The sequence below is a fragment of the Malaclemys terrapin genome, chromosome 21 (assembly GCF_027887155.1).
Source record: "Malaclemys terrapin pileata isolate rMalTer1 chromosome 21, rMalTer1.hap1, whole genome shotgun sequence".
NCBI classification, from domain to species: domain Eukaryota; kingdom Metazoa; phylum Chordata; order Testudines; family Emydidae; genus Malaclemys; species Malaclemys terrapin.
In genome coordinates, this window is record NC_071525.1 from 902,844 (window position 1) to 929,215 (window position 26,372).

A 26,372-nucleotide genomic window follows, 5' to 3' on the forward strand; every position below is an offset into this window, starting at 1 on the left:
GGGGCGCCCCCAGCCGACGCGCACGGCCCCGCCCCTCCGCCGCCCGGGCAGGCGGCCAACTACAACTCCCGTCGTGCCCCCCGTTCCCAGCCGGCTCCGCGCAGGCGCGGTGACGCCCCGCGGCCGGGGAGGGGCGGGGTGGGGCGGCCCCTGGGCTGCGCCGGCGGGGGGCGGGGCCCGGCGCGTGGGCGGGGCCGGCGAGCACAAGGCGCCCGCAGCGCAGCCCCGGCGAAGGCGCCCAGCCGCCCCGCGCCCCCGCCGCCGCCCCGCACATGCCCGCGCGCGGGAGGGAGGCCGCCGGGCACGGGCCGCCGCGGGGCGCGCGCTGAGGCGGCCCCCCCGCCCCCCCCGCAGCATGGAGGCGCCGCCGCCGCCGGGGGCCCCCGAGGAGCCGCCGCGGGCCGGGGCCGGGTCCGGGTCCGGGTCCGGGTCCCAGCTGCACGCCTCGCCCGGCGCGCCGCCCGCCGCCCGCCCCGGCAGCCAGCGGAACCTGAGCGAGCCGCCGGGCGGCCCCTCGCCGGGCCCCGCGCCCGGCCGGCACCGGCAGCCCAGCCCGCTGGCGCCGCGGCGGGACAGCAACCCCTTCACCGAGATCGCCGTCAGCTCCTGCAAGTACAGCGGCGGCGGCATGAAGCCGCTCAGCCGCCTCAGCGCCTCGCGCCGCAACCTGCTGGAGGCCGAGCCCGAGGGGCAGCCGCTGCAGCCCTTCGGCCCGGGCCCGCCGCCGCCGCCGCCCCCGCGCCCGCCCGAGATCGTGGTGTCCCGCGAGGGGCCGCCGCGCCCGGGGGGGGCCGCCCGCCGCCCCGCGCCCGCCGCCTTCGCCCGCGCGCCCAAGCGGAAGCACCAGAACATCGGCTACCGGCTCGGGCACCGGCGCGCGCTCTTCGAGAAGCGCAAACGCCTCAGCGACTACGCGCTCATCTTCGGCATGTTTGGCATCGTCGTCATGGTGATCGAGACCGAGCTCTCCTGGGGGCTCTACTCCAAGGTGGGGCTCGCGGGGGGGGGCAGGTGGGACTCGGAGGGGGGTGGGGCCGGGGTGCAGGTGTGACTTTGAGGTGGGCGGGGCTGTGGGGGGGTGGCCCCCCAGGTGGGCGGGGCTGAGGGGCCGGGGGCGGTGCCCAGGTGTGACTCTGAGGTGGGCGGGGCTGAGGGGCCGGGGGCGGTGCCCAGGTGTGACTCTGAGGTGGGCGGGGCTGAGGGGCCGGGGGCGGTGCCCAGGTGGGACTCTGAGGTGGGTGGAGTCAGGGGGCTGAGGGTCCTGGCGGCCCCCCCCAGGTGTGACTCTGAGGTGGGCAGGGCCAGGCTGTAGGTGTGACTCTGAGGTGGGTGGGGCTGAGGGGCCTGGGGGGCCCCCCCCCGGGTATGACTCCGAAGTGTGGGGGCTGGGGAGTTCTGAGCTGTAGTTGGGGGTGTGGGGCAGGGTTTCTGGTCATCGTCCCCCTCCTCTCCCCCGCGCCGTGGAGCCGCCAGGCGTTACCAAGCAATCTCCAGTGAAATGTTTATGTCCTGTGATGAAACCCTCCAAGCACAGTCCGTCCGTCCCCCCAACCTGGCAGGGTGGGGATCCCTCACCCCCTTCCTGTGCTGGGTCTGCAGCTTGGCTCTCCCCGCCCAGGGTGTCCTCCCTCCACTCCCTCAACAGCAGCGAGCGTGGCTGCAGGTGAGCCCCGACAGGGGGCATGGACCCTGCGAGCCCCCCAGCTGGCGGAGGGAAGGGGCTGGGGGCACTTGGGGCACGGGAACCCTCCCCACACACTGAGCAGAGGGGGGGTCCTGGGATCCGTGGTGGCTGGATGCGCTTGGCACTTGTTGCAGCCCAGAGCTGGGGGATGGGGATGGGGTGGAGGGAGAAGCCGCTTCCTCTGAGTTCACAGTGGGGGTGTGTGCGGGATTTGCCTGGTGTCAGTTCTCTCCCCCCTTGGCTTTCCCCATGGGGTGGGCGGGGTGCTTGGTGCTGCTCAGCTGTTGATTTTCAGTAGAGCTAATTTCAGACAGGGCGCAGCTGTTGCGAGGCTGGCACGTTATTCCGTGAAACCCAGCCGCAGAGCAGGGGCCGGGGATGCCTCTGGCAATGGGAGTCCAGCGGCTGCTGCTGCACTTGCCCCTGCCAGCCACTGCCTGAGTGCTCGGTTCCCTCTGCACTCGGAGCGCTCTCTGATCCCCGCTTTCCTGCCCTCTGCAGCTCGACCCCCATCCTTCCTGGAGTCCCCGATGGCCAAGGTCCTGTGGGATTGTTACCTAGGGTGGACTGGCTGCCCCAGAGCTCCTTTTTCCTCAACACCTGCCCTTGTGTGTATTCTGGTAGCCCTGGTCCAGCCTTAGGGCCCCTTGTGTGGGGAGCGTACAGAGACCCTGCTCTATGGCTGGGGATTCCCCTGGGCTGGCTCTGTCCCCTTCGGGAGAGGGGGCCTGGCCCAGCTATGCTCTGCTATCTGCTTAGAGGGGATTGAGCCTTGAGCCCAAGCAGCTGGACCCTGGAGCTGGCTGAGCCCTGTGAAATACTCCGTCCTTCCTGTTAGAAAGCGAGGGCAAAGCTGCGGCCCCCATCCCCAGCCATCCTGCTATGGGCTCACCTGCAGCCAGGGATGTGCCTTTGCCTCGGTGCGGGGGGAGCCCTTGTGGCTTCAGCCCTCCCAGGAGCAGTAGCACCGTTCCCGGCAGGAAAGACCCACCCCCATCTGCTCCAGTGGAGACACTGGACCAGCAAGTGGTGGGACTGGGTTTCCCAGGGCTCATCTGCTCTGTGACTCCCCCGTGGGATTCTGGGCTTTGCCCATGGCTGGAATGGGTTGGGGGCTGGGGATGGCTACCTCCTAACTAAGGGAGGTCTGCTGTCTTTCCCTCCTGTTTCCTTGGGCTCTCCTGACTCCCCACGCTCAGGCCCGGAGGAGGGTGGCTGCCTGTAGAAAGTGCTGGCATGCAGGGGTCACACCTGGCTCCTCGTCTCTGGCCTTGTTTGCGAACAGCCACCAGCCCTGAGGGCACAGCTGTCTGCTTGCTGCCTGACAGCCCCCAGCCTGGTCCCTGGGGTGGGCTCAGCCTGGGGGTGGGGATCTCCATGCTGTTGGACTTGCTGGAGGGTTTGATTTTTGGCTGTGGTCCCTCAGCCTGCTGCTGCTTGGAGCCACCCTCACGGGCAGGGGAAGGGCGATGGTCCTGTGTAACAAAGCCGACCGGTGGGGGAAGCGCCCGCTAATGGGGCGGAGCAGCCCAGCCCCCTGCAGGAGAAGTGGGGTAGAGGAGTGGAGGATGGTGAGTAGCCAAGGGGGGTTTGCAGTTTTTCAACCTCCGTGACAGGAGGATGGCACCATTAAAATGGCTGCTTGGCCTCCGTGGGGCATTGCCCTTGACCCTTGCGGCTGCTCTGCGCCTGGGCCCGGTGCTTAAAGAAGTCTGAAATAATGGGGGCTCTGTCCTAATCTGGGAGCAGCCCAGGCTTCAAGTGTCCCTCATGTCCCGACTTTAATTATTTTGTTTTGCTGGCTCTGTGACCCCAGACTTGCTTTAAAACACTGCCTGGGGCTGGATGTTTGGGCCACAGTCAGAGGATGTACAAGCGGGTCCTGCTGCCCTGCTGACCCCAGCCCTGAACAGGGCCCTCGAGTACCAGCTGCTGGAGACAAGTCCCTCGGCTCAAAGTTGATCCCTGTGTAGTTAGAAGCTGCTCTGCACGAGCCTTTCCGGGCAACATGTGTGTGAGTCCCAGTGTCCCGGCTCGCTCCCCAGCACCCCATGTGGCAGTGAATGGCACACTCTCCCCCTGCCTAGAGAACGCTCTGTGGCACAGGCACCCCCAGCTAGTACACTGGTGCCCCTGCCCCTGGGAGGGGGGGGTGTTTTATTTATAAATCTCCCCCCCCCCCCCCCCCCGGCTCCCTTTCTTTCTCTCTCTCTCTCTCTCTCTCTCTCTGGCTGTGTGCTGGCAGGGATATGAATAACTCTTTGTATAGACATCTGTCATGTTATTTATACCTATCTGGAGAGGGAAGATGAATAGGCATCCGCGCTAGCGGGGTATGTGCAGTGCAGGCAGGGGGCGGTGGAATGGTCAGGCGCTGGGCTGTGTGGCGAGGGGGATCTGGGCAGCTTGTCCCATTCCCTGGCATTCCTTTGGCTCTTGCTAACGGGGGGGTTTGCAGCTGGGCTGGTGCCAGGCAGGGCTCGGGTCACGTGGGCACAGAGGGACCAGCGAGATAGGGAGTTGTGTGGGAAGGGGCTGCTCTCCGCTTCCTGCAGCGAGCTGGTCTGTAGGGGCGGGGGAGGGGGCAGAAGAGGAAAGGCTGCTCCAGCACTCAGCTCCTGCCTTTCTTCATTTCCCTTGAAACCAAAATCAGGCATTTCTCCTCACCTCCTGATAAGTCCTGGTGGGTGCACAGTGCTCCCAAACGGGAGACAGGCACTGATCTGTGGGGTGGAGCATGGCTGGGCTGGGCTGTTGGCTGGGCTATGCAGGGATGGAGGGTGGGGGGACAGGGCTAGTTCTGGGTGTTTGAGAGGAATATACAGGCAGTGGGCTGAGCTTTCAGGTCACCCGCTGCTGCAGGGAGGTCCGTGGCACCAAAGGCATGGAGTAGGATCCCCTGTGCTCAAATTAATTGCACTTAGATTTGCTCAAGGCTCTTGCGTGGAGGGGCTGGGTGACCCCACAGCTGCAGCTCTGTCCTCCCTCACCCCTGAGCTGGCTTCTGGGTCTTTCTGGTGCCTTGTTTCTGTGTGGCGCTGATGTGGTTTGCCCAGCATGGGTGCGGCTGCTAGGAAAGGTCTGGCCAGTTGCTGTCCGGGAAGGTAGCTGCGGTGCGCCACGTTTGCCCCCCTGTACAATGGGATGCTGGAGGGGAGCCTGTGGGTGGTGGATCCCCAGGGAGCAAGGTGGAGGGGGAAGGATCCATTTCTCTTTCGCGGTGATGCCGCCCAGCCCTGTGGTCGGCTGTCTGGCGCCACCCCCCCAGCAGGGAGTCTTTCCTGGTCCTGCTTGCCCAAGGCAGTGCTTCATCTGGTGAAAGCCCCTCCCGCCCCCACTGAGTCTCAGCTGGGCTAGGCCAGGGAGTGAGGGGAGAGATGGAAGCTGGAGAAGGCTCTGCAGGGCCAGCTGCCCCCAGGCTTCTCTCAGCTGGGCAGGACAGGGGTATCTGGCTCTCGTCATAATATGATCTTCAGAGATTGTTGCTTAGCATGGTGGGTGTTGCAGCCAGGGCTTAAGAGCACTTGGTGCTGGCATAGTAGGGGGGCTGTGGATGGGGCTAGAGGGACATTGGCAGAGCTGGCGGGGGGCAGGTTTGGACTAGCAGGGGTTGCTTCGGCCAGAGAGAGGGGCTTTGGCAGCGCTCTCTGGAGGAACCCTTTGCTGGGTCTGGCTGCAGCGATTCAGACGCGCTGTGGCCCGGAAGCTGCGCTCTCCGTGATGCAGGGACCAGGAACCTGGGTCGCGCCTGCTGCTGGGAAACTGAGACTAGGCCGTGCATCTCTGCGTCCTGGGCAAACACCCCCAGGCCTGGGGCCTCCTGAGCCGCCTCTGGTTGCAAGCTGCCCCTGGGCAAGAGGGGTCCTGCCCACTCCCTGCCACAATGAGAGTGGTTGTGACCTGGCTGCTGAGGTGTGCCCATCCCTCTCCCTCCCGGTGTGGCTGCAGGGTCGAGTCTGCTCTAGGGCTCCTGTGTTAGGCACCAGAGCTCACTGGCAGTGTCCATGGGCCCATGATGGAAGGGGCAGCCAGTGTTGGGAGCTGGCAGTAGAGTTCTGTGCTCCTGGGGGGAAGGAGTCTGGGGCTGCTGCAGTGCTGGGCCCTGGCCTGGCTTCAGCCTTCAGCTGAGAGCAGAATGCCGGGTGCTTGTTTCAGCCTCTCCCCAGCTGGAGGATAGGGCCCCTACTGCCCAGGGCGTGGCACCCGGAGCCAAGAACTAGGGGCCAGCCGACAGCACCCCCGTTCTAGGTAGGGCGTGTTGTTGTAGGGCTGTTTGCAGGCTCTGGACTGCGAGGCCTGGCATGTGTGGTGTTGTAGGACTGCTTGTGAACACCATGTCGTGCGTGCCACCTTGCCTTCCACTTGGCTCAAGAGGAAGCACTGCATGCTGGGATTTGGAGTCTGGGCACGGCACCCCAGGGCTGCTGGCTCCCAGGTGCAGTTGTGCCATAAAGCAGTGGCCTTTTGTGGGTGACCTGGCCTCTGGACCCCTCCGTGCACCCAGTGGTGACTGAGTGGGGATCTCCAGTTCTTGTCATGTGGTCTCCCTGGCACCCCCATCCCTTTGGTGAGTTATAGGTTTGGGGGGCCTGTTCTAGAGGGGCTGGTCATTGGGGTGTCTGTGCCCCACACCCTGTGTACACACATGGGGCCATGCAGCCACCCTCCCCAACACACGTGTGCACATGCGTGTCCTTGCTCCGGGTGCTCACCTGCCTTAAGTCCTAGTCTCCTCTCCGAGCCGGACTCTGCTTGCCCATGAATGGCGTTGATCTCGGTTCTGCCCGCTCCCGGGGGCGAGCGTGGGAGCCAGCACTAGCTCTTCCTGTCCAGGCCCCTCTGGAGCCGGCTTTGCTGGGAGCAGTACATAAAGACCGGGGCTGTGTGACAGGTTTTCCCAAAGTATCGTTTGTCTTGTACCTTTCCGCCTTGCCGTGCCCTGGCCCCAGGGGGCGAAGGGGATTGTTGCTGGCTCTGGCTTGGTTTCCTGGGCTGTTCCAGCTTGGCTTGGATTGCTTTTTATTAAAGCTGGAAAGTAGCATGCAGGGGCGGGGGGTCTGAGAGACTCCTCCAATGGGCAAGGACCTGTTAACATGCCCTGGATTCTGCAGGCTTGCCCGGCTGGGGTCACCCACACAGCTGGGCCTGTCTCGGACCGAGCCCCTTGGGGGTGACAGACTGGTATCCAAGCCACCGTGCTCAATCAGGCTAATGTCTGACCTAGTCCCAGCTGCTTCGTGTGCCCTGAGAGCAGGGTGATGGAGGGGCAGGTCCGGAACCAGGCGTAGTGAGTCCCATGGGCAGAGAAACTAGGAGGATTTCCCTAGTGGCCCCGTCGTGACCGTCTCCCGTGGCTGTACACCCCCCCGTGGGATTTGGCAATGGCAGGTGAATGCGGGGGGGCTCTGAGGCGAGCACTGTGGACTCTTCAGTGAAGATTTCAGCACGTTAACAGACTGCAGCCAAGCCTGTTCTGTGAGAACCGTGTGTGGGCGTGAGCTGGGGTTTGCCTTTACTGACGACAAGCTCAGCTCGATCTCTTTCCCGCCGTGCCGTGGCAGTCCCTAAGGATTGTCCTGCAGCATTGCTCAGCCAGCACTCTTGATCCCCCTCCAGAGGGCCACGCCCTTGTCTCTGGGTGGCATACTAAGCCACCTGCCCAGTGAGTCACAGGACCCACATAACCCTTTCCTAGCAGCATCCACCCCTGCTCACAGGGCGGGGTGCTACAGATGAACGCTGCCAGCCTCCTACAGGGCGCCCTGGACAGCTCCGTGCAGCAGCACTGACAGAACCTTCTGGGCGTGTTTGTATTCTCTGCTTCGGGAAAGGCTCCTCAGCTAACAGCCATTCCTGGTGTGACCAGCTGCCTGGTAGTGAAGGGCTAACACCGTCTAGACAGTGGCTGAAACTGGCCATAATTGATGGCAGAACAGTTCCAGGAGTGACACCTAATTGCAGTTAATCCTGGGTGTTCCTTTCACAGTGACACTTACCTGCTTAGAACAGGGCTTCCCATTAGGCATCTCCATGGCTTGTGCCATAGCGAGCTGTGGGCTGCATCGGCACCTGGGATGTGAGGGCTCTGCCCTACATCTGGCCAGGGGCCCAGCCAGCCCAGTAGCCTCTTTTGGACAGCTACCAGGACCAGGTGCGCAACGGCAGCACGAGCTCCAGTGTGGTCAGAGACATAGCTGTCTGCTGCTGGCACTGCCATTCCCAACTCCATGGGCCCCTCGGGCCTGGGGAAAGAACCCAGGAGTCCTGCTGTGACCAGGGGCAAAACCCCTTCCTGTGTCTCCTGCTTCTAGACTGAGCTCTTCAGGGCAGGGCCTCTCAGGAGAGAGTTCGCTGCACACACAAGTTCCAAGGGTTAGGATTAAGGTTAGTAAACTGGGATGGGGATGGGTGGACAGTGTGTGTGAGGGGGCTGTGGACACTTCTTTTGGGGTAGCTTGCCTGTGTCCACCCACAAAGCTGCACTAGTTTCACTAAATCCATTTCAAATCACACACACACACACACCTACTCCTCTTTAAAGGAGCAAGCCAGCAATGGTCCAGGGTCCCCCGCCACTGGGCGCTGCACAAACGCAGAACCAGAAGGCAGTCCTGCTCCAGACAGCTCTGAACCCGAGGCAGATGGGGGAGAACGAGGAAACCATGAGACCAGGCTGGGACCATGAGACCAGGTCTCTGCACAGCAATCGCCTAGCCCTTGTCTAGGTGGCTGTAGGCCTGCGTGCGCAGTGCCTGGCACAATGGGGCCCTGATCCCGGTTACCCTACTGATAATACTGGGCTGTAAAGCCCCCTGCCAGTCCCGCTTCTCTGACTGCTGGGACACTGGGCCAGACCTGGCCTGGGCCAGCACTGGGTTCAAAGGAATGATGCTGATTTAAGCCAACTGGGGCTCTGGCCCAGCATGGAGGCAGACGGGCTGGAACAGCAGCAGGCCATGCTCAACACTATACGGCAGGGGCTGCATTTCCCCTCCTGATATGGGGAGCTTTGGGATTCGTGGCACTGGATCAGACACGGGGCCCATCTGGTGTGGTCTCCTGCCTTGGGTACAGCCCCAGCCCCACTCCCTTTAGTCATTCCGTTGTGCAGTTCTGTAGGTGGCAGTGGAGATTCCTACCTGACCCCGACAGGTGCTGAGTCACCCTGAATCCTGAGGCTTGGTCACTCTCTGTGCATGTAGATGTTCTGACTGGTCGTTGACGTTCCCCGCTCTTGAAAAGAACCAGCCGGGTCGAGGCAAATCTATAGTACTAGCAAGTGAGGGGTGAGTTTCCCCTTGCTCAGCTCTGACAAGATGCATCAACCCTGTCCTGCAGCCCCCCTGCTGTCCCAGGCTTGGGGGTCCCCTACCCCGGCACCCCAGTCCTAGCCTGCAGCCCCTGGCTATTCCAGCCCGGAGCTCTCCCTGCCCCTGTAGATGGGCTGATGCCCTTTAATCCCAACCTGTGTGTACCATGACTGTGCATTTGGTAGCGAACAAGGCCTGGCTTGCCATGGTTCCATGTCTCCAGGAGAGACATTAGACCTGCACGTCACAAGGTTTTTGGCAAACTGCAGTCCAGAGAGGTGTGGGACTGCCCAGAGGTCCGGGTATCTCTAAAGGGCTGGATGCCACAGAGGTAGGTAGAGGCAGCGGCTCTGTGGCCGTGTCAGAGCTGTAGCTGCCTTGGCAGGAGCTGGACTCTAGAGCCTGCCTATTAATAGCCTTTGTTTGGTCTCTGGCACTCCTTTCGGCACCAGCTATTCTATCCAAACAATGGAGAGGTGAGTGCCAAGTTGTGAAGCTGACAACAATGCATGGCCCTGCCGGGCTGAAGGAGAACAATGCTCCCTATTCACCAGGCTGCACCCAGAATATCGCTCCCGTTAGTACCAGCGGGTTATTTTTAGGGCAGATTTCCACTTGTTTTGAAATGCTCGTGGGGAGGCAGAGCCCAAGGAGAGGATCTAAGGGAAGGGGGGGATCCCCCCTAGGTCACTGGGCTCTATCCATTAGGCCACACTGCCTGCCCCTAGACCATGCTCTTCAGCAGCCCATGTGAAACAAGCTGGTGGTTTCAGGCCAGTGAACATCCTAAAAAGCACCACTGACTGGCTTCTCTGCTGACAGATGTGATGGGGACTGTCCATTTCCAGAGTGACCTGGGCACCTGCTGTGCTGGGCTCGCGTGCATTTTAATACAGCCAAAGACAATGCTATATAGTGAGGGTCCAAGAATGTAGGTCACATGTATAGCACTTCTAGGGGCTGTAGGTTGGAAGGCAGTGACTGAGACAGACTAAGGAGTCTTGGTGGAAATCAGCTGGGTAGAAACACTCCGTCCGATTCCACAGCTGGGTTGATGCGATCCTGGCTGGATGAGTGTGGAGAAGTGAGGTGGTGTGACTTGTAAACAGCATTAGCGAGGCCAGTCCCGGAATACTGTGTCCACGCTTTGGAAAGGATGGTGATAGTTGGAAAGGGTCCAGGAGTCAAGGTCTGGAAAACCTGCCTCACTGCCAGATTGAGGAAGCTCAAGCTATTTCACTGAACAAAGAAAAGGTTGAGGTGACTAGATCATGACCTCTAGGTACTTACGGGGGTGGGGGGTGGGAGATGTCAGATGATAAACGGCTCCTTAATCCAGCCAAAGCAGAACAGGGTCCGGGGCTAGAAGTTGATGCCAGACCCCTTCAGACTAAAAATAAGGTGCAGTTGTTTCACAGGAGGGTAACGAACTACCAGAACAGCCTGTCAAGGGTTGCGGGGGAGTCCCTGTCATGGGGGGAGTTTGCACGCCTTTCTACCAGACACGCTCCAGCTGAACCAGATGTTCTGGGCTGGATGCAGGAGTCATTGGGTGAGATTCTCTGGCTTGGGCTATGCAGGGGGCTAGCCCAGATAAGGGTCTTTTCTGGCCTTGGATTCTGAGTGTCTGAGGCAGAACCCCCCTTCGCCCCTGGGCCGGTCCCTGCTTGGCAAGGCTGAAGCGCACTGACCAGGGAAGCTGGCACTGCTGCCTGTGCTGTTCTGCCTGATGTATTAACAGAGGTTTGCCTCCCAGGGCTGGTGCGTTGTGCCTTTCCCCAGCACTGGCTGCACGAGGGTGGATGGCTGCATACATGCTCGGCTCATGAGCCACGGGATTCCTCAACCGTTCAGCACAGCCAAACGGGGTTAGTGGAGAAGGGCTTCCCTGCCTGAATCTCCACCCTCCACCGCAGCCTGCCCACGGAGCGGAGCCAGCTCGGGAACTTCCCTGGGAAAGGAGCAGTGCTCCATGGGTAACTCTCCATGAGGCATCAGCTGTTGCTCTCTGCTCATCTGTCAGCACTCTCTGCCTGTCTGTATCTCTCCCATGGGCCTCTTTATCTCCTGGCACTTAGAACAATCCCACTAAATGCCCCGATTTCCTTTGGCGCTGCTGTTGGGTTTATGGGAAATTCCCTTCTGGCAGCTGCAGTGAGAAGCCAAGCCGCCCCATTAGCACCAGTGGCCCTGGCAGAGACCTGCTCCGTGGGAAGGCAAAGGGAGACCCACTACCGAGGCCTTTGTAGCAATGGGTCTGTCCTGGGGCTCTGCTGACAGCCCCCCTGGTCCCTTTCCCAGGGTAGATTCTGCCCTGCTTTTCCCTGCCTCTGCCCCCCTTTGCAACACTTTTGAGAGAGAGAGGAAGGAGGGTCTTGTGGTTAATGCCTCACAACTCAGGAAAGCTGGGCTTGGTTTGCTGGGTCTAGCAGGCTCCCTGGGTGGGTGTCCTGGGCCAGATGGCCTGTGTTTGACCCCCACAGGTGGGGTTAGATGATCTACAGAGCTCTGCTCCCCACATGCTGACCTTGCTGGGAAAGTCTGAGAGTTCCAGTTCCAGCTCTGCTAAGGGGAAGATTAACCCTGCCTTTGTTGGGAGCTCGTCGGGCAGGGGCTGCCTTGCTGTGTCTGCAGCATCCGGCACAACAGGGCCCCACCTTGGTTGCAGCGCCAGGTGCTACCTCAATGCAGATAATAAGGAGGGGCTGGTATTTGTCTATGGGGTTCGTGACCCCAGTGGGGTCCCGGCTCTGGGACAGTTCCTTCTTGTTCTGCTGGTTCCCTCAGTTTTCCACCTTTAGTCTTTCTTGTGACTAAGCAAGCCTGGCCGGTAGGGAGCACCCTGCAGCTAGGGTCTCCGAGCGCTGCTGCCCCTGTAAGCCCCAGGCAGGAGTGCTCTGACTGCACCAGCCCTGTGCTGAGCAGAGCCTGGTGCTGCATGAGACAGTCAGGCTGGAATAGGAGGAACTCGGTGTTGTAAGCAAGTCACCCAGAAGCTTGTTTGTCTTGAGAGCGTTTAAGGATGTTGGCTCTGTCAGCTGGAGTGAAATATGGGGGCTGCTGAGCCAGTGGGGGGTTTGCAGAAGGGCTGGGGAGGTGGAGACAGGGCTCCAGGTGTTCAGAGCATCTGGGGGAGTCAGGGAAAAGCCAGACTCCAGCTCCCCTGTTGCTGGGGGGGGAAGGGGCAGGTTGCGTGGCACTGAAATTGCCCGGGGTTCTTGTGTGCTGGGTGAGCCAGAGTCACTGGACAGCTGCAATAATCATCCGAACGCTCGCTGCTGGCCCTTGTCCCCCCGGGAGAGGAACCAGCCCCTCTACTAACACCTACGCTGTGCTGGGGCGCCAAGCCCCAGCTCTTCCCATCACTCCGTTGTCTGGAGCTGGCCCAGGTCCGTCACTACCCAGCAGTGACGCCAGTTAGAGCCCCAGGGCAGCCATCCAGGGCTGGGTGGGGGGGTGGGCGAGACAGGGCAGGGGTCACACGTGCCTCAGCCCCATGGAGAGGAAAAGGAGGGAGTGGGTAGGAAGTGAGACAGTGAGGAAAGGGAGGGGTGCGGCTGCCTGGCCTTTCCCTGGGGGAGTGCTGTTTGGAGGGGTGGGGGAAAGCCAGGCAGCAGAGACCTAGGGTCTGGAAGCAGCCGCTTTGCTCATGGGGCAACCAAGGGCTGGTTTAATTTACATAGCATTGATTAGCAGGAGGATCTAATTAGACCATCCATTAGGATGCCATATTACAGAGCTAATGCGGACTCTCAGCAGATTGCTGGAATCCCCTGGCCAGCTGAGGGGAGACGTAATTACATCCAACAGCATTCAATTAAAAACCTCGTTGAAGAAAGGGCTGCTCTTCCAGACGGCAAATCGATGCCAATAACCTCACGCTCCCAGCTGCTGAGCCCCCGGAGGCGCAGGGACGTGGCTCCCTTGGTCCAGTGTCTGCTCACACAGCCTGGCATGCAGAGGCACGGCTGGGCCTGTGGGGGTGGCCCTGAGGGACCTGTGTTGGATTCCTGTTCTGTAAGTCTCCTGGGCCTCTGTTCTGGGATACAGCCGTGTGGCTGCAGTCACTAGCCTGGATGGTGGGCCTGGTGTGCAGCAGCAGCAGCTGCTGCATGGGCTACCTGGGTCAGGCTCTGTAGCCAAGTAGGGTGCTGCCCCAGCTGTATAGAGGGGATCGATAGTACTTCCCTCCCACCACGGGGTGGAGCTTTGAGACCCTAGGGACAGGGAGTGTTGGGCTGGGCAGTCCCCATCTCACTGGCCTGTGCCACCTGCTTCAAAGGTGCAAGGCACGCCCCCCCCCCAGTGATGTGGTAATCTGCCCCCAGGGGAGTTCCCTCCTGACCCCCAGTGAGAGGCTGGCTCGTGCCCTGAAGCAGGAGGGTTGAGATCCCTGGAGGAAGGCACGAGGGGGGGGGGGGGTCTGCTATTGCTATTCTCTTGCTTGTGTGACTGAGATCAGCTGGGTCCTTGGCCTCAGGAAGCCGCTAACCTTGGTGGCCCAGTCTGTTCAGCAGGATTGGGGCACTGCACACTGGGCCCCTATTCCTCAGGCCTTCCTGCCTGTATGGGGGCATGCAGTCAGCACCTTTCACCCCTGAGCTCGGGCATTCACATGCTGGTAGGTGTACAGCCTGCAGTGGTGTCGTGTGCGAGCACCTTTATCTTCACAACCTTGTGCAGGAGGGAAGGGATGTTTCCATTTTACAGACTGGAAACTGAGTCACAGAACAGATTGACCGAGGGCCTCTGTGGCAGAGCAGGGACTAGACCGCAGGCCAGCATCCTACCCACTGCACCAGCTTTGCACTAACCTTTGTGTCCTGTGCACCAGCAGTTCCGCCAATGGCCCCTGCTGGGTGGATGTATGTGATGGGAAGGGTCTCCAGGCTCTGTTCCTACACCTTGTCGTTCATACGCTGAGGCTTCAACTTGGGGGCCTTGGAGCTGTCTTTTCCTCCCAATTGCAACAGCAAAAACAAGCCAAGAAGTGGTGGTTTGATGTGTCCCTTCATGCTGATGGATTGTGTCATTACAGCCTCAGACTTCCCGCTGTAAAACACATGGCTGGGGGCCAGTAACTTGTGAGGCTGCATCCAGTACTCACATATAAACAGTATTGACTGTTCCCCAGGCACCGGGCCACACTGTCGGCACCAGCTGCCTGAACTCCATTCGGAGTGAATCCGCAGCCGGGGGTGGCTGTGTGGGGTGGGGCAATGGCCAGTTTGAGGGCGAGGGGCACCTTTGGGGGGTGGGCTCAAGCTGGTGCAGTGAGATAGAGGGGCTGTCCATAATGGCCCGTCCCAGCTCTGAGCCCCCATCACATCTGCGAAGAACCTCTGATTTTGGCTGCCTCATTTCTCCTGGCTGCAGAGTCCCCGTCCTGCTCCTGGGCTGTCAGCCCAGCTCACCAGCTGCGCCCAGGCGGCCGCTTGTACCCCTCCTGCCACGGTGCCGTGCACTCTCCCAAAGGAACGTGGCGCTCTCGCAGCGCCGAGGGGTGCAGACGAGCCAAGCGCCTGTGGCTGCCAGCTCTCTGAGGAGCATTATCTAGTGGTCACTGCAGGGAGCATCAGTCTCAGGTTCTTGCCGCGGACCGGAGGCAGTGTTGTCTAGTGGCTAGAATAGGGCACTGGGTATCAGGACTCCTGGGTTCTCTTCCCAGCTGTCGCTGACTTGCCATGTGGCTCTGGGTGAGTCACTCACCCCATCTGTTCCTCAGTTTGCCCTGAGAAAAGGGGGCAGGATGAATTAGTGCTTGTGACGCACTTGGAGGGCCTGGGGCAGAAGGGGACACAGAGGCACAGGTATTGTTTAGTATGCTCAGCTGGGGCACCCTGTGCTCGGCCCCCGCTCTTCTCAGTTGGGTGGCCCATCACTGAGTGGGAGTGACCTCCAGATGGGGAGAAGGGGGGTTGCTGCGCCGGAAGCACTTGGAGGAGCTGTACAGTCATGGCTGAGGCTGTGGGGAGAGGCCAGACACCAGGTGTCTCTGGGAAGCTGCCTGCAGTGTGGGTGGGGGGGGGCAGGGGGGAGGGTAGGTAGAGCATGTGCTGATGTTCCAGGCTCAGGAACAGGGGTGGGGTGGGCAGATGCCTCCACCTCATGCCTTGCTCTGTGCAATCCATGTGTCTGCAGCTTCCCCTGTAGCGATGAAGGCGTTCTGCTTTCTCCAAGGCCCGTGCATTCCCGTCTGCCCTGGCCCATGGACCCAGTTCCCATATGTCTCAGTGGGGTGGGGATGGGGTGACCCCTTCCTGGCCCTCACTCCCCTAATGCTTTTTCCTTCCTTGTCCTACAGGAGTCCATGTTTTCTCTGGCCCTGAAATGCCTTATCAGCCTGTCCACCATCATCCTGCTGGGCTTGATCATTGCCTACCACACACGGGAAGTGCAGGTAGGTCCCCTTCGGGTGGGAGCTCCTCCAGAGGGGAGAATCCTGGGGAGAACCAGGCACCTTTCCAGGTGTCTGCGTTTGTGGTCGTGATGAAGCTGTGTGTGTGTTGGGGGATGTAATGCTGAATGTCCCCCTTGGAGTGGATTTGCACCATCTGTGCTGGACATGAGTGACCGGGATGCTGCAGAGATCACCCCCCGAGCCTCGTTTGAGAGTGCAGCGCAGGCCCCTCCTGCAGCTGCTCAGTGCCAAGATGGGAAGGGCAAGGGTCTCCAGAGAAACTGAGCCAGACGGGCTGGCTCGTTCCCAGAGGACACCTGCAGCCCGTCCGGGCGCTACACGAGCTGCACTAGCCCAGGGCCTCTGGAGCGGCAATGCCCTGCTCCAGCCTTCGCAGCCCATCAGGAGCCCCGCTGCTGCTCTGTGGGAGGTAGAGGCCGTGGAAAGCAGCTCTTGGCCCTGGGATCCAAGAGCAGCGTGATCCTTGAGCAGGAGCAGCAGGGTTCGTGGTCCCGGTCTCTGCATGCAGCAGGGTTCATCCTGCAGGGTTCACGTCCCTGCCCACCCCCAACGTGATCCCAGTGCTGGGCTCGTTGAACTGACAGCCAGCTGCTGGCTCCCTGGTTGGCCCAGCCTGCAGGGAAAATGTCTGTGTGAAAAACTAAAGAAAGGTGATTGGAAAAGCAAACTTCCTGCACTGGCGCCAGGCCAGGCCGTGAGTCGGCTGGGCTGGGAGGCAGCTTTGCTAGTGGAGGGGCTGGGAAACCACCTTCTGCCCCAGCTGCTCTGGTTTAATGGTCCTTCCCACCAGGCTTCCCGGGAGAGTGATTGTTCTCTGCTGTTTGACACAGGGAGATACCAAGGCTGCTCTGGCTGGGAGCTGTCCAGCTGCAAGTGGCTGGGCCCGCCCTGCTCTCAGCCCTGCCTCCAGGCTGGCTGCGGTATCGCATGTGGTGCTGCAGGAAGGTGAGGGACCCCCATGCGTGCCAGGCCTCCCTTCCAGCTGAGCAGGCCTCCTGCCTTGCAGGGGGCTCAGGCTAGCTCTGAATGGATTAACCATTCCCTCTGTCCTTTGAATAGCCTCTGTCTCGGGGGCAGAGAACTTGTCTGCGCAGCACAGGCCGTGAGACAGGAGCCGGCCCGGCCTTCAAAGCACCACATGGCTGTGAGGGAAGGGGCAAGGCTGGATCCTGGGGAGAGGGCAGCAAGAGGCTTCAATCCACCTTGGTGCCTTGCTGGCTGGGACTGACCTGCTGGCTGGTGCGTAAGTGAGAGCAGCCCTGGGGATGCAGGTGCCTAATGCCTGATCCAGTGGGAACCATGAGAGAGTAGCTCCCTTCCCCCCCATGCTGGAAGCCCGTGCCCCACCACAGCCAGGAGCTAGCTTGCTGCCTGCTCCTTCCCTGGAGCAGCCCTGAAGACCAAGGCTGAAACCTGCACCTGGGCTGCTGTGTTTTGAGACACGTTTTTTAGGGAGTTAGTACCTGCCTGCTCCAGGGCTGTGCTCTGCTGGGGAGACAAGGCAGCGTTGCTGTTCCAGTCAGCATGGATCCGAGGGGCTGGGAGGGATCGGAGCATTTCCTACATGCTGCAGGGCACAGGCTGCTCCCGCCTGAGAGTAGCACCTTTGCACATCAGCCTCACAGCAGGGATGCTGCCACATGTGCTATTTGAGGGTCTGAACAGGCAGGCAATCCCCTCTCCCCCCATCAGCAGGGCCTGCTGGAGAAGGAGTAAGTGGGCACTACAGACTTGCAGGGGCTCATTACAGTGCCTGGTGAAGGAAGATCTAGGGGGTGGGCTGAGCAAACCTAAGGGAGGAACAGCTATGCTTGGGGAGAAGTTCTGAGATGAGCTGTGTTACATTGATGTGGATTTTTTTGTTGATGAAGCCATATCCTGGAAGGTCTGATCACACATTGCATTTGAGCATTGTCCAGGAGCCCGGTGGGAAAGGCGCCTGCTCCCAGGGGATGGGACTGGGCGCGGGAAGAGTTCATCAATTGCTTAGTGGCGTTTGTGCTGATCAGGGCTCTGCCCAAAAGGGAGACATTCGCGGGGCCCTGTTTGCTAGCTGGGAAGGGCCTAGTGTGGGGCTCCCTGCCTACCACGATGAGGCTCCCCTGCAAAAGGGGGGAGGAGCAACACACACACTATCCCAAGACAGTGAGGGACAGAGATTGGGAGCAAACCAACCCCCCCCTTTCCACAGCCTCTGTCCCAGCAGGCTCCAGTCCTCCACCAGTCCCCTAAAGCCCAGCTTAGCCCTGACGAGTTGGCCTGTCCAAAGCAGCTGATCTTGGTATGGAAGAGAACTGCCTCTTTCAACCCCCAGTATTTGATGGAGTTCTGCTCCCTGGCTCGGATGCTGTTCCTCCCGCAGGCCATGCTGCCTGTGGTTACCAGTGTTAACTTTACCCCCCTTCTCTAGTGTTGCCTCTTGTGCCATGGTTTCAGAACTCAGCAGCCACAAAGCCCACGCTGTGCATTGGTGATGAGGTTCTCTTGGGCTCTGGGAGTCATTTTTATGTTTCTTCACTGAAGACTTGGCCATGTTCAGCACACTCAGGTCATAGCCCAACCAGAACAGCTCCTGGGAGAGCAGAAATGCCCCTTCTGCAGTAAGGAGGCGCTTTATGGAAATGTTTGATAGGAGCCAAATGGGAAAGCAAAGAGAGGGCCTGGGAATAGACCCAAGCCTGAGCCAAGAGCCTGCAGCTCGGCACCGACTCCTGTGGAACAAAACACTCCATGTGCAGGTGAATTTCTGGTTCTTTGTATGAAGGGTCCATTCCTAAAGCATTAGTCTTGTGCATAGTTCTAAAATCCCACAGGCCCCCAGGCTGCTCAGAGCCCTTGGGAGCTCCTGCTACTGATGGACTTGGCCCCGTTTCCAGCACTGCAGCTCATCTCTTCGTCGCCGATTAGCCCTTTGTAAGTGGGACCCGAGGTCCATCCACACCAACGTCCAGCCTGTGACCCTGGCTGGGCCCAGGTGCTGCAGATCCCGGATTTTTATTTGTAGTGTTCTGTACCTTTGCCAGTGGCTTGAGCCCACGAGTGTCTGTAGAGGTGGTGCCAACTCAGGCCTCCTGCACTGGGAGCACCAGCAGCCCCTGCCCTTCCCTTCCCTCCCTCATCTCTAGGGCTTAATTTCTCCCTCTCCCAGTGCTGTTTAAGATTTTGCAGCTGGAAGCAGTCTGTTCAGAGGGAGCCAAGTGGGTTGCTCTGGTGCAAATCCAGGGAGAAGAACCAGCAGCACAGCTACTGGCAAGAGGGGCTGGCAGTCTGTAGTGCTCTGCGTGGGGAGAACCACACCCCAGGGGCTCCAAAAGCAAATGGTCAGAAGGGCAATGGAACCACTGAAGAGCAGCTGAGGGTGTCACGGGCTGCTCGCAGCCTGAGCTGGCTGGCCGTCCTGGGGATGAGAGGGAGCCTGCATTCTCGCTAGGGACTCACCTGCCTGGCAGAGAAGATGATAGTCCCCCAGTGTGTGGGGGGACAGACAAGCTCTCCCACAATTCACTGGGAAAATCAGAGCTGCTCAAAGCCCCATGGGAGATGCCCCCGGAAGTCCTAGCGCCCCAGCTGGGGGAACACAGCACCAGGGGCACATGGTAACTCAGTACAGCTTCGCGGAGTGGCTGCTCACCCCCAAACTGAGCTAACCTGGGTGCTCAGGCCAGGTGCTAATCACCTGGGCTAACCCTTCCTCCGGCTGCATGCCACAGGGAGCTGCGCTGTGGGGGACCATCGATGCTGCTCCATAGCTGGGGCCCGTGGCACTCGGAGGTGCTGCCCAGGCCCTAGGCCGCCAATGCAGCCTGTCGGATCCTTTACTTTTCTAACTGGCCCAGCTGGCAGTTGTGGTCCCCTCCCCCATCCCAGCTTTGCAATCACCCACTGCCAAGCACACGGAGAACTCAGTGACAAATGTTGCACCTGTCAGAAGTGTAAAAGCTGCTGCCCTGAGGGAACCGTTTTGTGTTTTCCTTGCTGCACAGGCAGCATGTGAAGAATGTTCAGCCACTTCTAGCTCAGGCTAGATAAGACGCTTGATTTCTCCTGGCATTCCCGGGAACCCACATCTGATACTGTCATGAAAACGCCCCAGGTCCCCTCGGGCTCTGGGAGTAGAAGGCGTCTGGGCTATGCACAGATTGGCCTGTGACTCCACCAGAGGGACTGGCAAATGAGCAGTTTCTGACCTTTCTGACCTCTAGCTGAACATTTCAAAGCAAATATTTGGGAGCGCTCTGGCCTTTGCAGAAATAATCTCCCCTGAGGCGGCTGTGTCAATGCAAGCTTCACCCCGGGCCTGCTTGTCCTCTCTGGTGAGAGGTTCACAAAGTCCCCCTCTTGAGCTGTGCACAGGGCTTCACAGGTCTGATCTACCTCTGATTGAAATCAAAGGCAAAATTCCCATTGATTACTGAATCAGGGCCTTAGATTCAAGAGCCTAATGTTTGGCACCCACACGCCAACCCTTGGCCCTAGTATCTCCAGGTGGCATTTTCATATTTGCCCAGCAAAGACTCGGCAACTTTCAGCGGGGTTAGGCTACTGGTCGTAAACTCAAAGCAACCCAACGAGAGCAGCCCCAACAAAACCAATCCACGTTCCTTCTGCAGCAATGCGTGCTTCGTATGGCACTCGGAGAGGAGAAGCAGGAAGCCAGAGATGGTGCTTATCCCCACAGCATGGAGTGGAGAAACTGTGAAGGGAAAAGAAACTCTGCTACTTGAGGGGTCAGAACAACCTGTAGGAACAGAAGAGAGGGACCAGGGGAAAAGATCTTCCACGAAGAGCACCTGGAGGAAACCCAAGCCTGACCTAGCAGCTGACTCCTGTTAATAAAACACTCTGCTAACATACTGACTTTCCTGCTCAATATCTGTGATTGCTGCAAGTCCGTCGTGACCAGCGCTTGGATACGGGGCTTGAAGGACAGGGGAGCGAGCCTGGATCCCTGCGTGCAGCTGAGGTCCATGTTCCAAGCACTAGTAGCTCATGCATCAGAAGCACCAACTGTGACTGACATCTATCTCCTTGTGTCTCTCTCCTGTGGGTGCTGGATCCTTACAGGCCCAGGCAGCAGCGGAGACGCAGGCAGTGGGGCTGGTTGGCCAGTTGTACTGATTGAGCTCTGAGTCTGTCTAGCTGAACAGAGTCAGTTCAGGGGTGACTGGATCCCAGTCTGAGGATCTATCTGGGAACAAATATTTAATCAGGGGCTCGTCTCTCTAGCAGAGGACGGTCTAACTGGAGCCAATGGCTGGGAGTTGAAGCTAGACCAATTCAGATTGGAAATCAGGTGTAAACATTTAACTGTGAGGGGAATTAACCATTGTAACAACTGACCCAGGGGTGTGCTGGGTTCTCCATCACTGTCAACTTTTGGTGAGTGGCTGGTTTTCTAACACCTCTGCTCTAGGGATCACTTGGGGATGGGGCTCTGGGCTGGGAAGTACTGGAGGTCAGATAAGATGACCACAATGGTCTCATCTGGCCTTGGAAACTCTGAATTTCCCCTGTCAGTGTCTTCCTGTCAGCCACAAACCAGAACATGTAAGCCTAAGTGACAAACGTTCCTGCCTGGAATGTAAAATCCTTCACTACAAGGAAGCAATTTCTTTCCTTGCTGTGCAGCAAAATGCAAAAAACTCCTCTCTGACCAGCTCCCAGCCAGTCCTAGCCTCCAAGAGGAATAGAGTATCTGCCGTTTCCCAAATATACAGCAAATTTAGGCTGAATGAAGAGCCAGATGGAGTTAGGACGTGTTTTCTGAGCATTAACTTCTAGGTGTGAGAGCTGAATTGAGATGTCACGCTGGTCTCTAGCTGCCTGTACATTTTACTAATAACTGACTGGAATTGATTTAGTCCTATCCATCGAGGCAGAGTCTCCAAGCTGCACAAATTCACATGAAAGTTAACCCATCCCCTGGGTGTTCTCGAAAAGCTCAGCCCCCTGCGTTTTCCAGTCCCTTGGCAGTGGGCTGGCGCTCCAATAGTGATGCTGTCTTGTGAACCCTGGCAGGATGGCATGAGCCACTATGGGGCTGAGAAGAGCTTTGCACGTGCACTGGAGCAGAGAGAGACTGCCCCTTGCCTGTCTCGCTGCAGGGCTCTTGTCAATTGCTTCCCAGATGGAGGATTTTTTCCTCCCTCAGGAAAGGCTTTCCAGCTGGAAGCCTGGGGTTCTGTATTGGTCTTGGCTCACCTCAGCCTGGAGCTGCAGTCAGGAAGTTCAATATGAAGTTTGGGACTGAGCTGCAGAGAAGGCAGCGTGATGTGGTGGATAGAGTCTGGGTCTAGGAGCCAAGCCCTTCTGAGTTCTAATGTAATGCCTGTGGACTGTTCTGTGTTTGTACAGCACCTGGCACAATGGACTTCTAGCTAATAAACTGGATTAATCGTCCACCTCCCAGCTCTGGCAGAGACTCAACGTGGGGGCCTTTGTCGACTCTGGGTCCATTGTGCCTGCTGGAAAATGGGGATTACCCCTCCTGGCCTCCCCTGGGGCTGGGGAGCAGGAATGCTCTTGTTCCTACCAAGGGATGCCATCCAGCTGCCGCACAGAGTTGTCCGTCTCCTTCCCACTGCAGAGGGCTTTGCATGGGTCTTGTTCTCAGTGCCCCAGGCAGCAGACTGGTGGCACCTTCCTTCGGAGAGCCTTTGGTTTGGCTGGGCAGATCAGCTCCCTAAGCGGAGTTTAAAGCTGGCTAGATAACGTATTGTGGCTTAATGAGGCATTCCTGAAGGCTGGAGCCCAGGCCGGCGGGAGTTCCCTGTTGTAATGGGTGGAACAAGCGAGAGCTGTTAGCAATGCCATAGGAATCGGCTAGTTCCTAAGTCTTAGCCCCCGGTGCAGTGCTGGAGCTGAGTCCCAGGGTTTAACAGCTCAGGGGGCTTCTCACAGTGGCAGGTCAGGCTGCGTGAAGGTGGGCCTGACTCTGATGTAAGGTCAGTGACATTAGACCATTGGCCCATGGAACCTGTATCCTGCCTGCAGCATCCAACAGGAGATGCTCGGGAGAAAGCACTGAAAGCGTCAGCAGTTACGGGCCCCGAAGGTGGAAGGCTGCAGATGGCAGAATGTTCCTGCCTGATGGCAGTGGTGTCCAGCTGACATCCTGATCGCTCTTCCCGCTCTTAGCCTGTCTCACTGGGCATGCTGGGCCATGCACTGTCCAGCCGGCTCCAGCCGCTGATGGTCTATGCGACCCAGGCGAGGGGGAGCTCCTCAAAGGAGGCCATGCTGTAACACAGAATAGTGCTACATGCCCTGGCTCTTCTGGTCCTGAGGGGGCTGAATGCTTTCGCTGAGTGGGACTTTTGTTACCTGGGCTAATGGAGAGCACAGGGCTGTGCGCTCCATCCTGTGGCCATGGAGAGTCTGCCTTGTCAGCCCTGTGTGATGCACAGGGAGTCTGCTGTCCTCCTGCCATTGTCCAGTGCATTCATGCTGCCCCGTGGCGCCTGGCATGTCTGACTGCGCTGGGAACTTCTCGCTCTCCCTACCGTCTGCCGCTGAATCCCAGCATTACCTTGAGCTGACGCAGGAAGGACAAGGCCGAGACATTTTCCTCCCGAGGATTTATAGGCTCAACTGGCAAGAAAACCAGATCAAGAGCAGCTGCCCGGGCTCCTGGCTTCATTTCTCCTGGGGTCTGGCTTTAATGAAGTACGTGGGTGATTTATGGGGCCGCCCTGCCCAGGCAACAGTTCTCTTCCACTGAGTGACAGCAGCCCTGAGCCTGGGTGAGTCTGATCAGGGGTGATGGCTGCTTCTGCTTGGAATGGGATGTTGTGCTGGAGCTGAGCTCTGAAAGGGCGTCTGTCCCCAGCCAGCAGAGTAGAGCTGCAGGGAGAAATCCTCTGGCCACCCCCATGTGAGCTGTCTGTTCACTCACACTCTGGGATAACAGACAGTGACCTGCTCCCCTTGCAACCATCAGCAGCTTTGCCACTGATTTTGGTGGGTGCAGGAGCAGGCCTAGGCCCTGTGGGAGGCTGGGGCCCGATGTTCCACTGAGCTGCTCTGACAGCCAGGCCCCAGGGGCAAGTGCTGGGCTCCTGCCAACCTAGCCCTGAGCCCTGCCAAAGCACTGCTGATCCACCAGACCTGGCCAGTGGAGGCCCTCTGGGAGAGGGCCTGCAAGCAGGCTGGATAACTGCCACCCCTCTGCCTTGGGCACTGGTTCTCTGTGGTCCTCAGGCCCCAGCTTTGCAGCCTGGTCCAAGACAGGAGCTCAGGCTGCATTCACAGACTGCCCTGCGCTGCCCATCCCTGGGCTGCACGTTCCTACTCTCGCTCACACTCAACTGACACTCGTACCTGGGCCCAGCTGCCCCGACCTCCCCAGGCACCCGGCCTTGCCTTTCGCTGTGGACACTGATAACTGCATCTGCAGCCCTGACAGCTGCTGGGGCCTCTTCAGATCCCGCTTCGTGCACTTCAGCAGAGTGAGTTTGAGGGGCAGTAAGTGCCCCTCAATCAGTGCTTTGCAGCTGGCTCTCTGGGCGTGCCGGTCTGAGGTGCACCCCTCAGGAGGTGCCAGGTAGCTGGAGAGGCTGGGCTGGCGCCCAGAACATGGTAAGAAGTTCAGTGCTGCAAGGGTACAAAGGCCATTGCCCTAGCAGAGTGGACCATGAGGGAGTTGTGGCAACAGGTTAAGGAGATTAATGCACATGCCAGTGGCATAGAGAGTTACAGGAGGGATGTTCCTCCCGAAAGCTTCCGTGGACGCTAATCTAAGGGCTCCTGCTTTTCCCTCTGTCTAAGGTCATTTGTCTGGAACGTGCCTCGCCTCACATCTCCATCTAGCAGCTCTTCCTACAGGGGCATACGATCACCTCGGGAGGGCCCGGACTCCCTGCCCAGGCTGGCTCGCACCATACCACACATCGTAAAGACCGTGGCTTGGAAATTATAAATCTGGGGGATGATGGTGTGAATCGGTGCCTCTCCCCCTTCGCTCTGAAACAAAATCAGGACATTGGGTAGGGTCCAAATCAACCCCCCTTCCTGGCGGTTAGTCATTAGTAAAAAAACTGAATCGTACCATAAAGCTCAGCTCAGACGTTTTCTTGAGGCCTGGGTGCTCCTGAAGATCCTCCCTGGACTGCCCAGCCCACACCCTACATTCCCCCTCGTTAATGCGCTACTCCCCAATCTCTTCTTGTCACCTCCCCCTGCATCAGCAGAGAATCAGCAGACCTCCCTTAACCCTTTTAGTGCCCGCCGATGGGGGCGGGGGGGCCTCTCATGCAAACACCACCAGCTTGGTACACACCCTGTTGTTATCGTGCATTGCGATTGATGTTGATTGCACATAATGCTTTTTACAGAATGCATCAGCAAAGAGGAGTCAGTCCTGGACTGTCTGAGACACAACGCATCCCCAACTGCCCCTCCACCCTGTCAGCTGGAGGGACTCCCTCCATGCCTGTCTCCTCCCACACTCGGCTTTCTCGCTCCCACCAGCTCCCCTCTTCTTTGGGATGGTTTCGCTGTATGAATAATGCCATCTTATTTTGCTTCGAGGCCGTGACCTGTGGTCAACTGTATGCTCAGCTGCCTCTTTATTTTAGTAAGCAACTCCCCTCTCCCTACCCCAGGAGACAGTTTGGTCCTTTCCCCTGGCTCCAGCGTGAGTAACTTTAACCCCTTCACTGGTGCAGGTCAGGCCCCTAGCTCCCAGCAGGGCGTTTCCTGCTCCGTTGAAGTGGGACAGGGTTGGAGGATTTGTTGGCAGTCCAGGCTGTTTGGGATGATGCACAGTGAGCAACATCTGGAAGTGGCTTATGCAGGAGGTCAGACTAGATGATCTAAGGGTCCTTCTTCTCTCTGATGCTACGAGGCCGCTAGCATGGCAGCCCAAGGGGACAGAGAAGGGGCTTGTGCATGTGGTGCTAGACTGGAGTGGGCAGAGCTGGGTTCAGCTCCTGGCTCTGGTGCAGCCCTCTGTCACATTGGACCAGGCACTGAGGCTGCAACGTTCAACCCGCTGTGCACATCCGTGTCTTAAGCTGGCCTGGTCCTTGATCTCCCGGCTGTAGAAGGGCAGCCATCACCTTTCCTTTCTCTTGCCCTCGGGCTTGTGTATTCACACTGTGAGCTCCTAGGGCGGGGTCGGGTCTCTCTCCCTGTAGTACATACAGCCCTGAGCCCCGCTGCAGCCTAGTGACAGTGGTATAATGCAGATACTACACCTGAGGGGATTGGCTAGCCTGGGGACAGCAGATCCCGCCAGGAGCCTGCAGAGTATGCCAGGGCCTGGGGTTAGCACCCCCCTGCCCCTCCCCTGCTCTGCCTAGTGAGCAGTGCCCCCAACAATGGGGGAGAGACCAGGGAGCTGCACTCTAGTGGGATGGTGCTGAATGGGCGGCCCCCCTTCCAGCCCCGGCTGTTTGTCAGTCAGTTTGCGTGTGTGATATATTACAGCACTCCCCCAGCCTGGTCAGTTTGGATTGAGCTGTCCCTGTCTGGCTGCAGAGCGGCACATGCGCCTCCAGTGTGTGATTGCTTGGGCAGGGAGCCTTGTTCGTCTGTCTGGGAGCTGTCAGCAAAGACAAGGCCGTTCCGAGGGGGTGGGGGGAGGAGGCGCTGGCACTCTGGGAAATGAGGGAAGGAAGCCCCCGACCCTGGTGGAACTGGGCAGTGGAAAGCGCTAAGGCCCCGCTAGAACGAGAATGGGGGTGGGGGTGTTGCTGAGACGTTCCTGCTCCCCGTCACAGACTGACACTACTGTCCTACGGGGTGCTGACTGCACAATGCCATGCCCCTTGGAAACGAGATGGGCTCTCACTGGGTGGAGAAGCACAGAACTGTCACCCCGTAACCACACGTGGGGCAGGTCCTGCTAGATAAACCCAGAATCAGTCAGTGGCCGAGCGGCAAGGGCTTAGCTCGTGTCCCCAGCGAGGATGTCTTCAAACTTAGGGGGAGTGTCTGGGCCAGATTTTCAGTGGGT

General features: G+C 59.1%; 1 protein-coding gene across 1 annotated transcript; it reads left to right on the top strand.

Moving 5' to 3' along the window:
- The first annotated feature begins 840 nt into the window (after positions 1 to 840).
- Positions 841 to 20,164, top strand: LOC128827209 (small conductance calcium-activated potassium channel protein 3-like). The gene is made up of 3 exons (XM_054011023.1): positions 841 to 988; positions 15,299 to 15,394; positions 20,026 to 20,164. The coding sequence occupies exons 1-3, from the start codon at positions 929 to 931 to the stop codon at positions 20,137 to 20,139; spliced, it is 270 nt and encodes an 89-aa protein (XP_053866998.1). The 5' UTR covers positions 841 to 928; the 3' UTR covers positions 20,140 to 20,164.
- Positions 20,165 to 26,372: the final 6,208 nt, after the last annotated feature.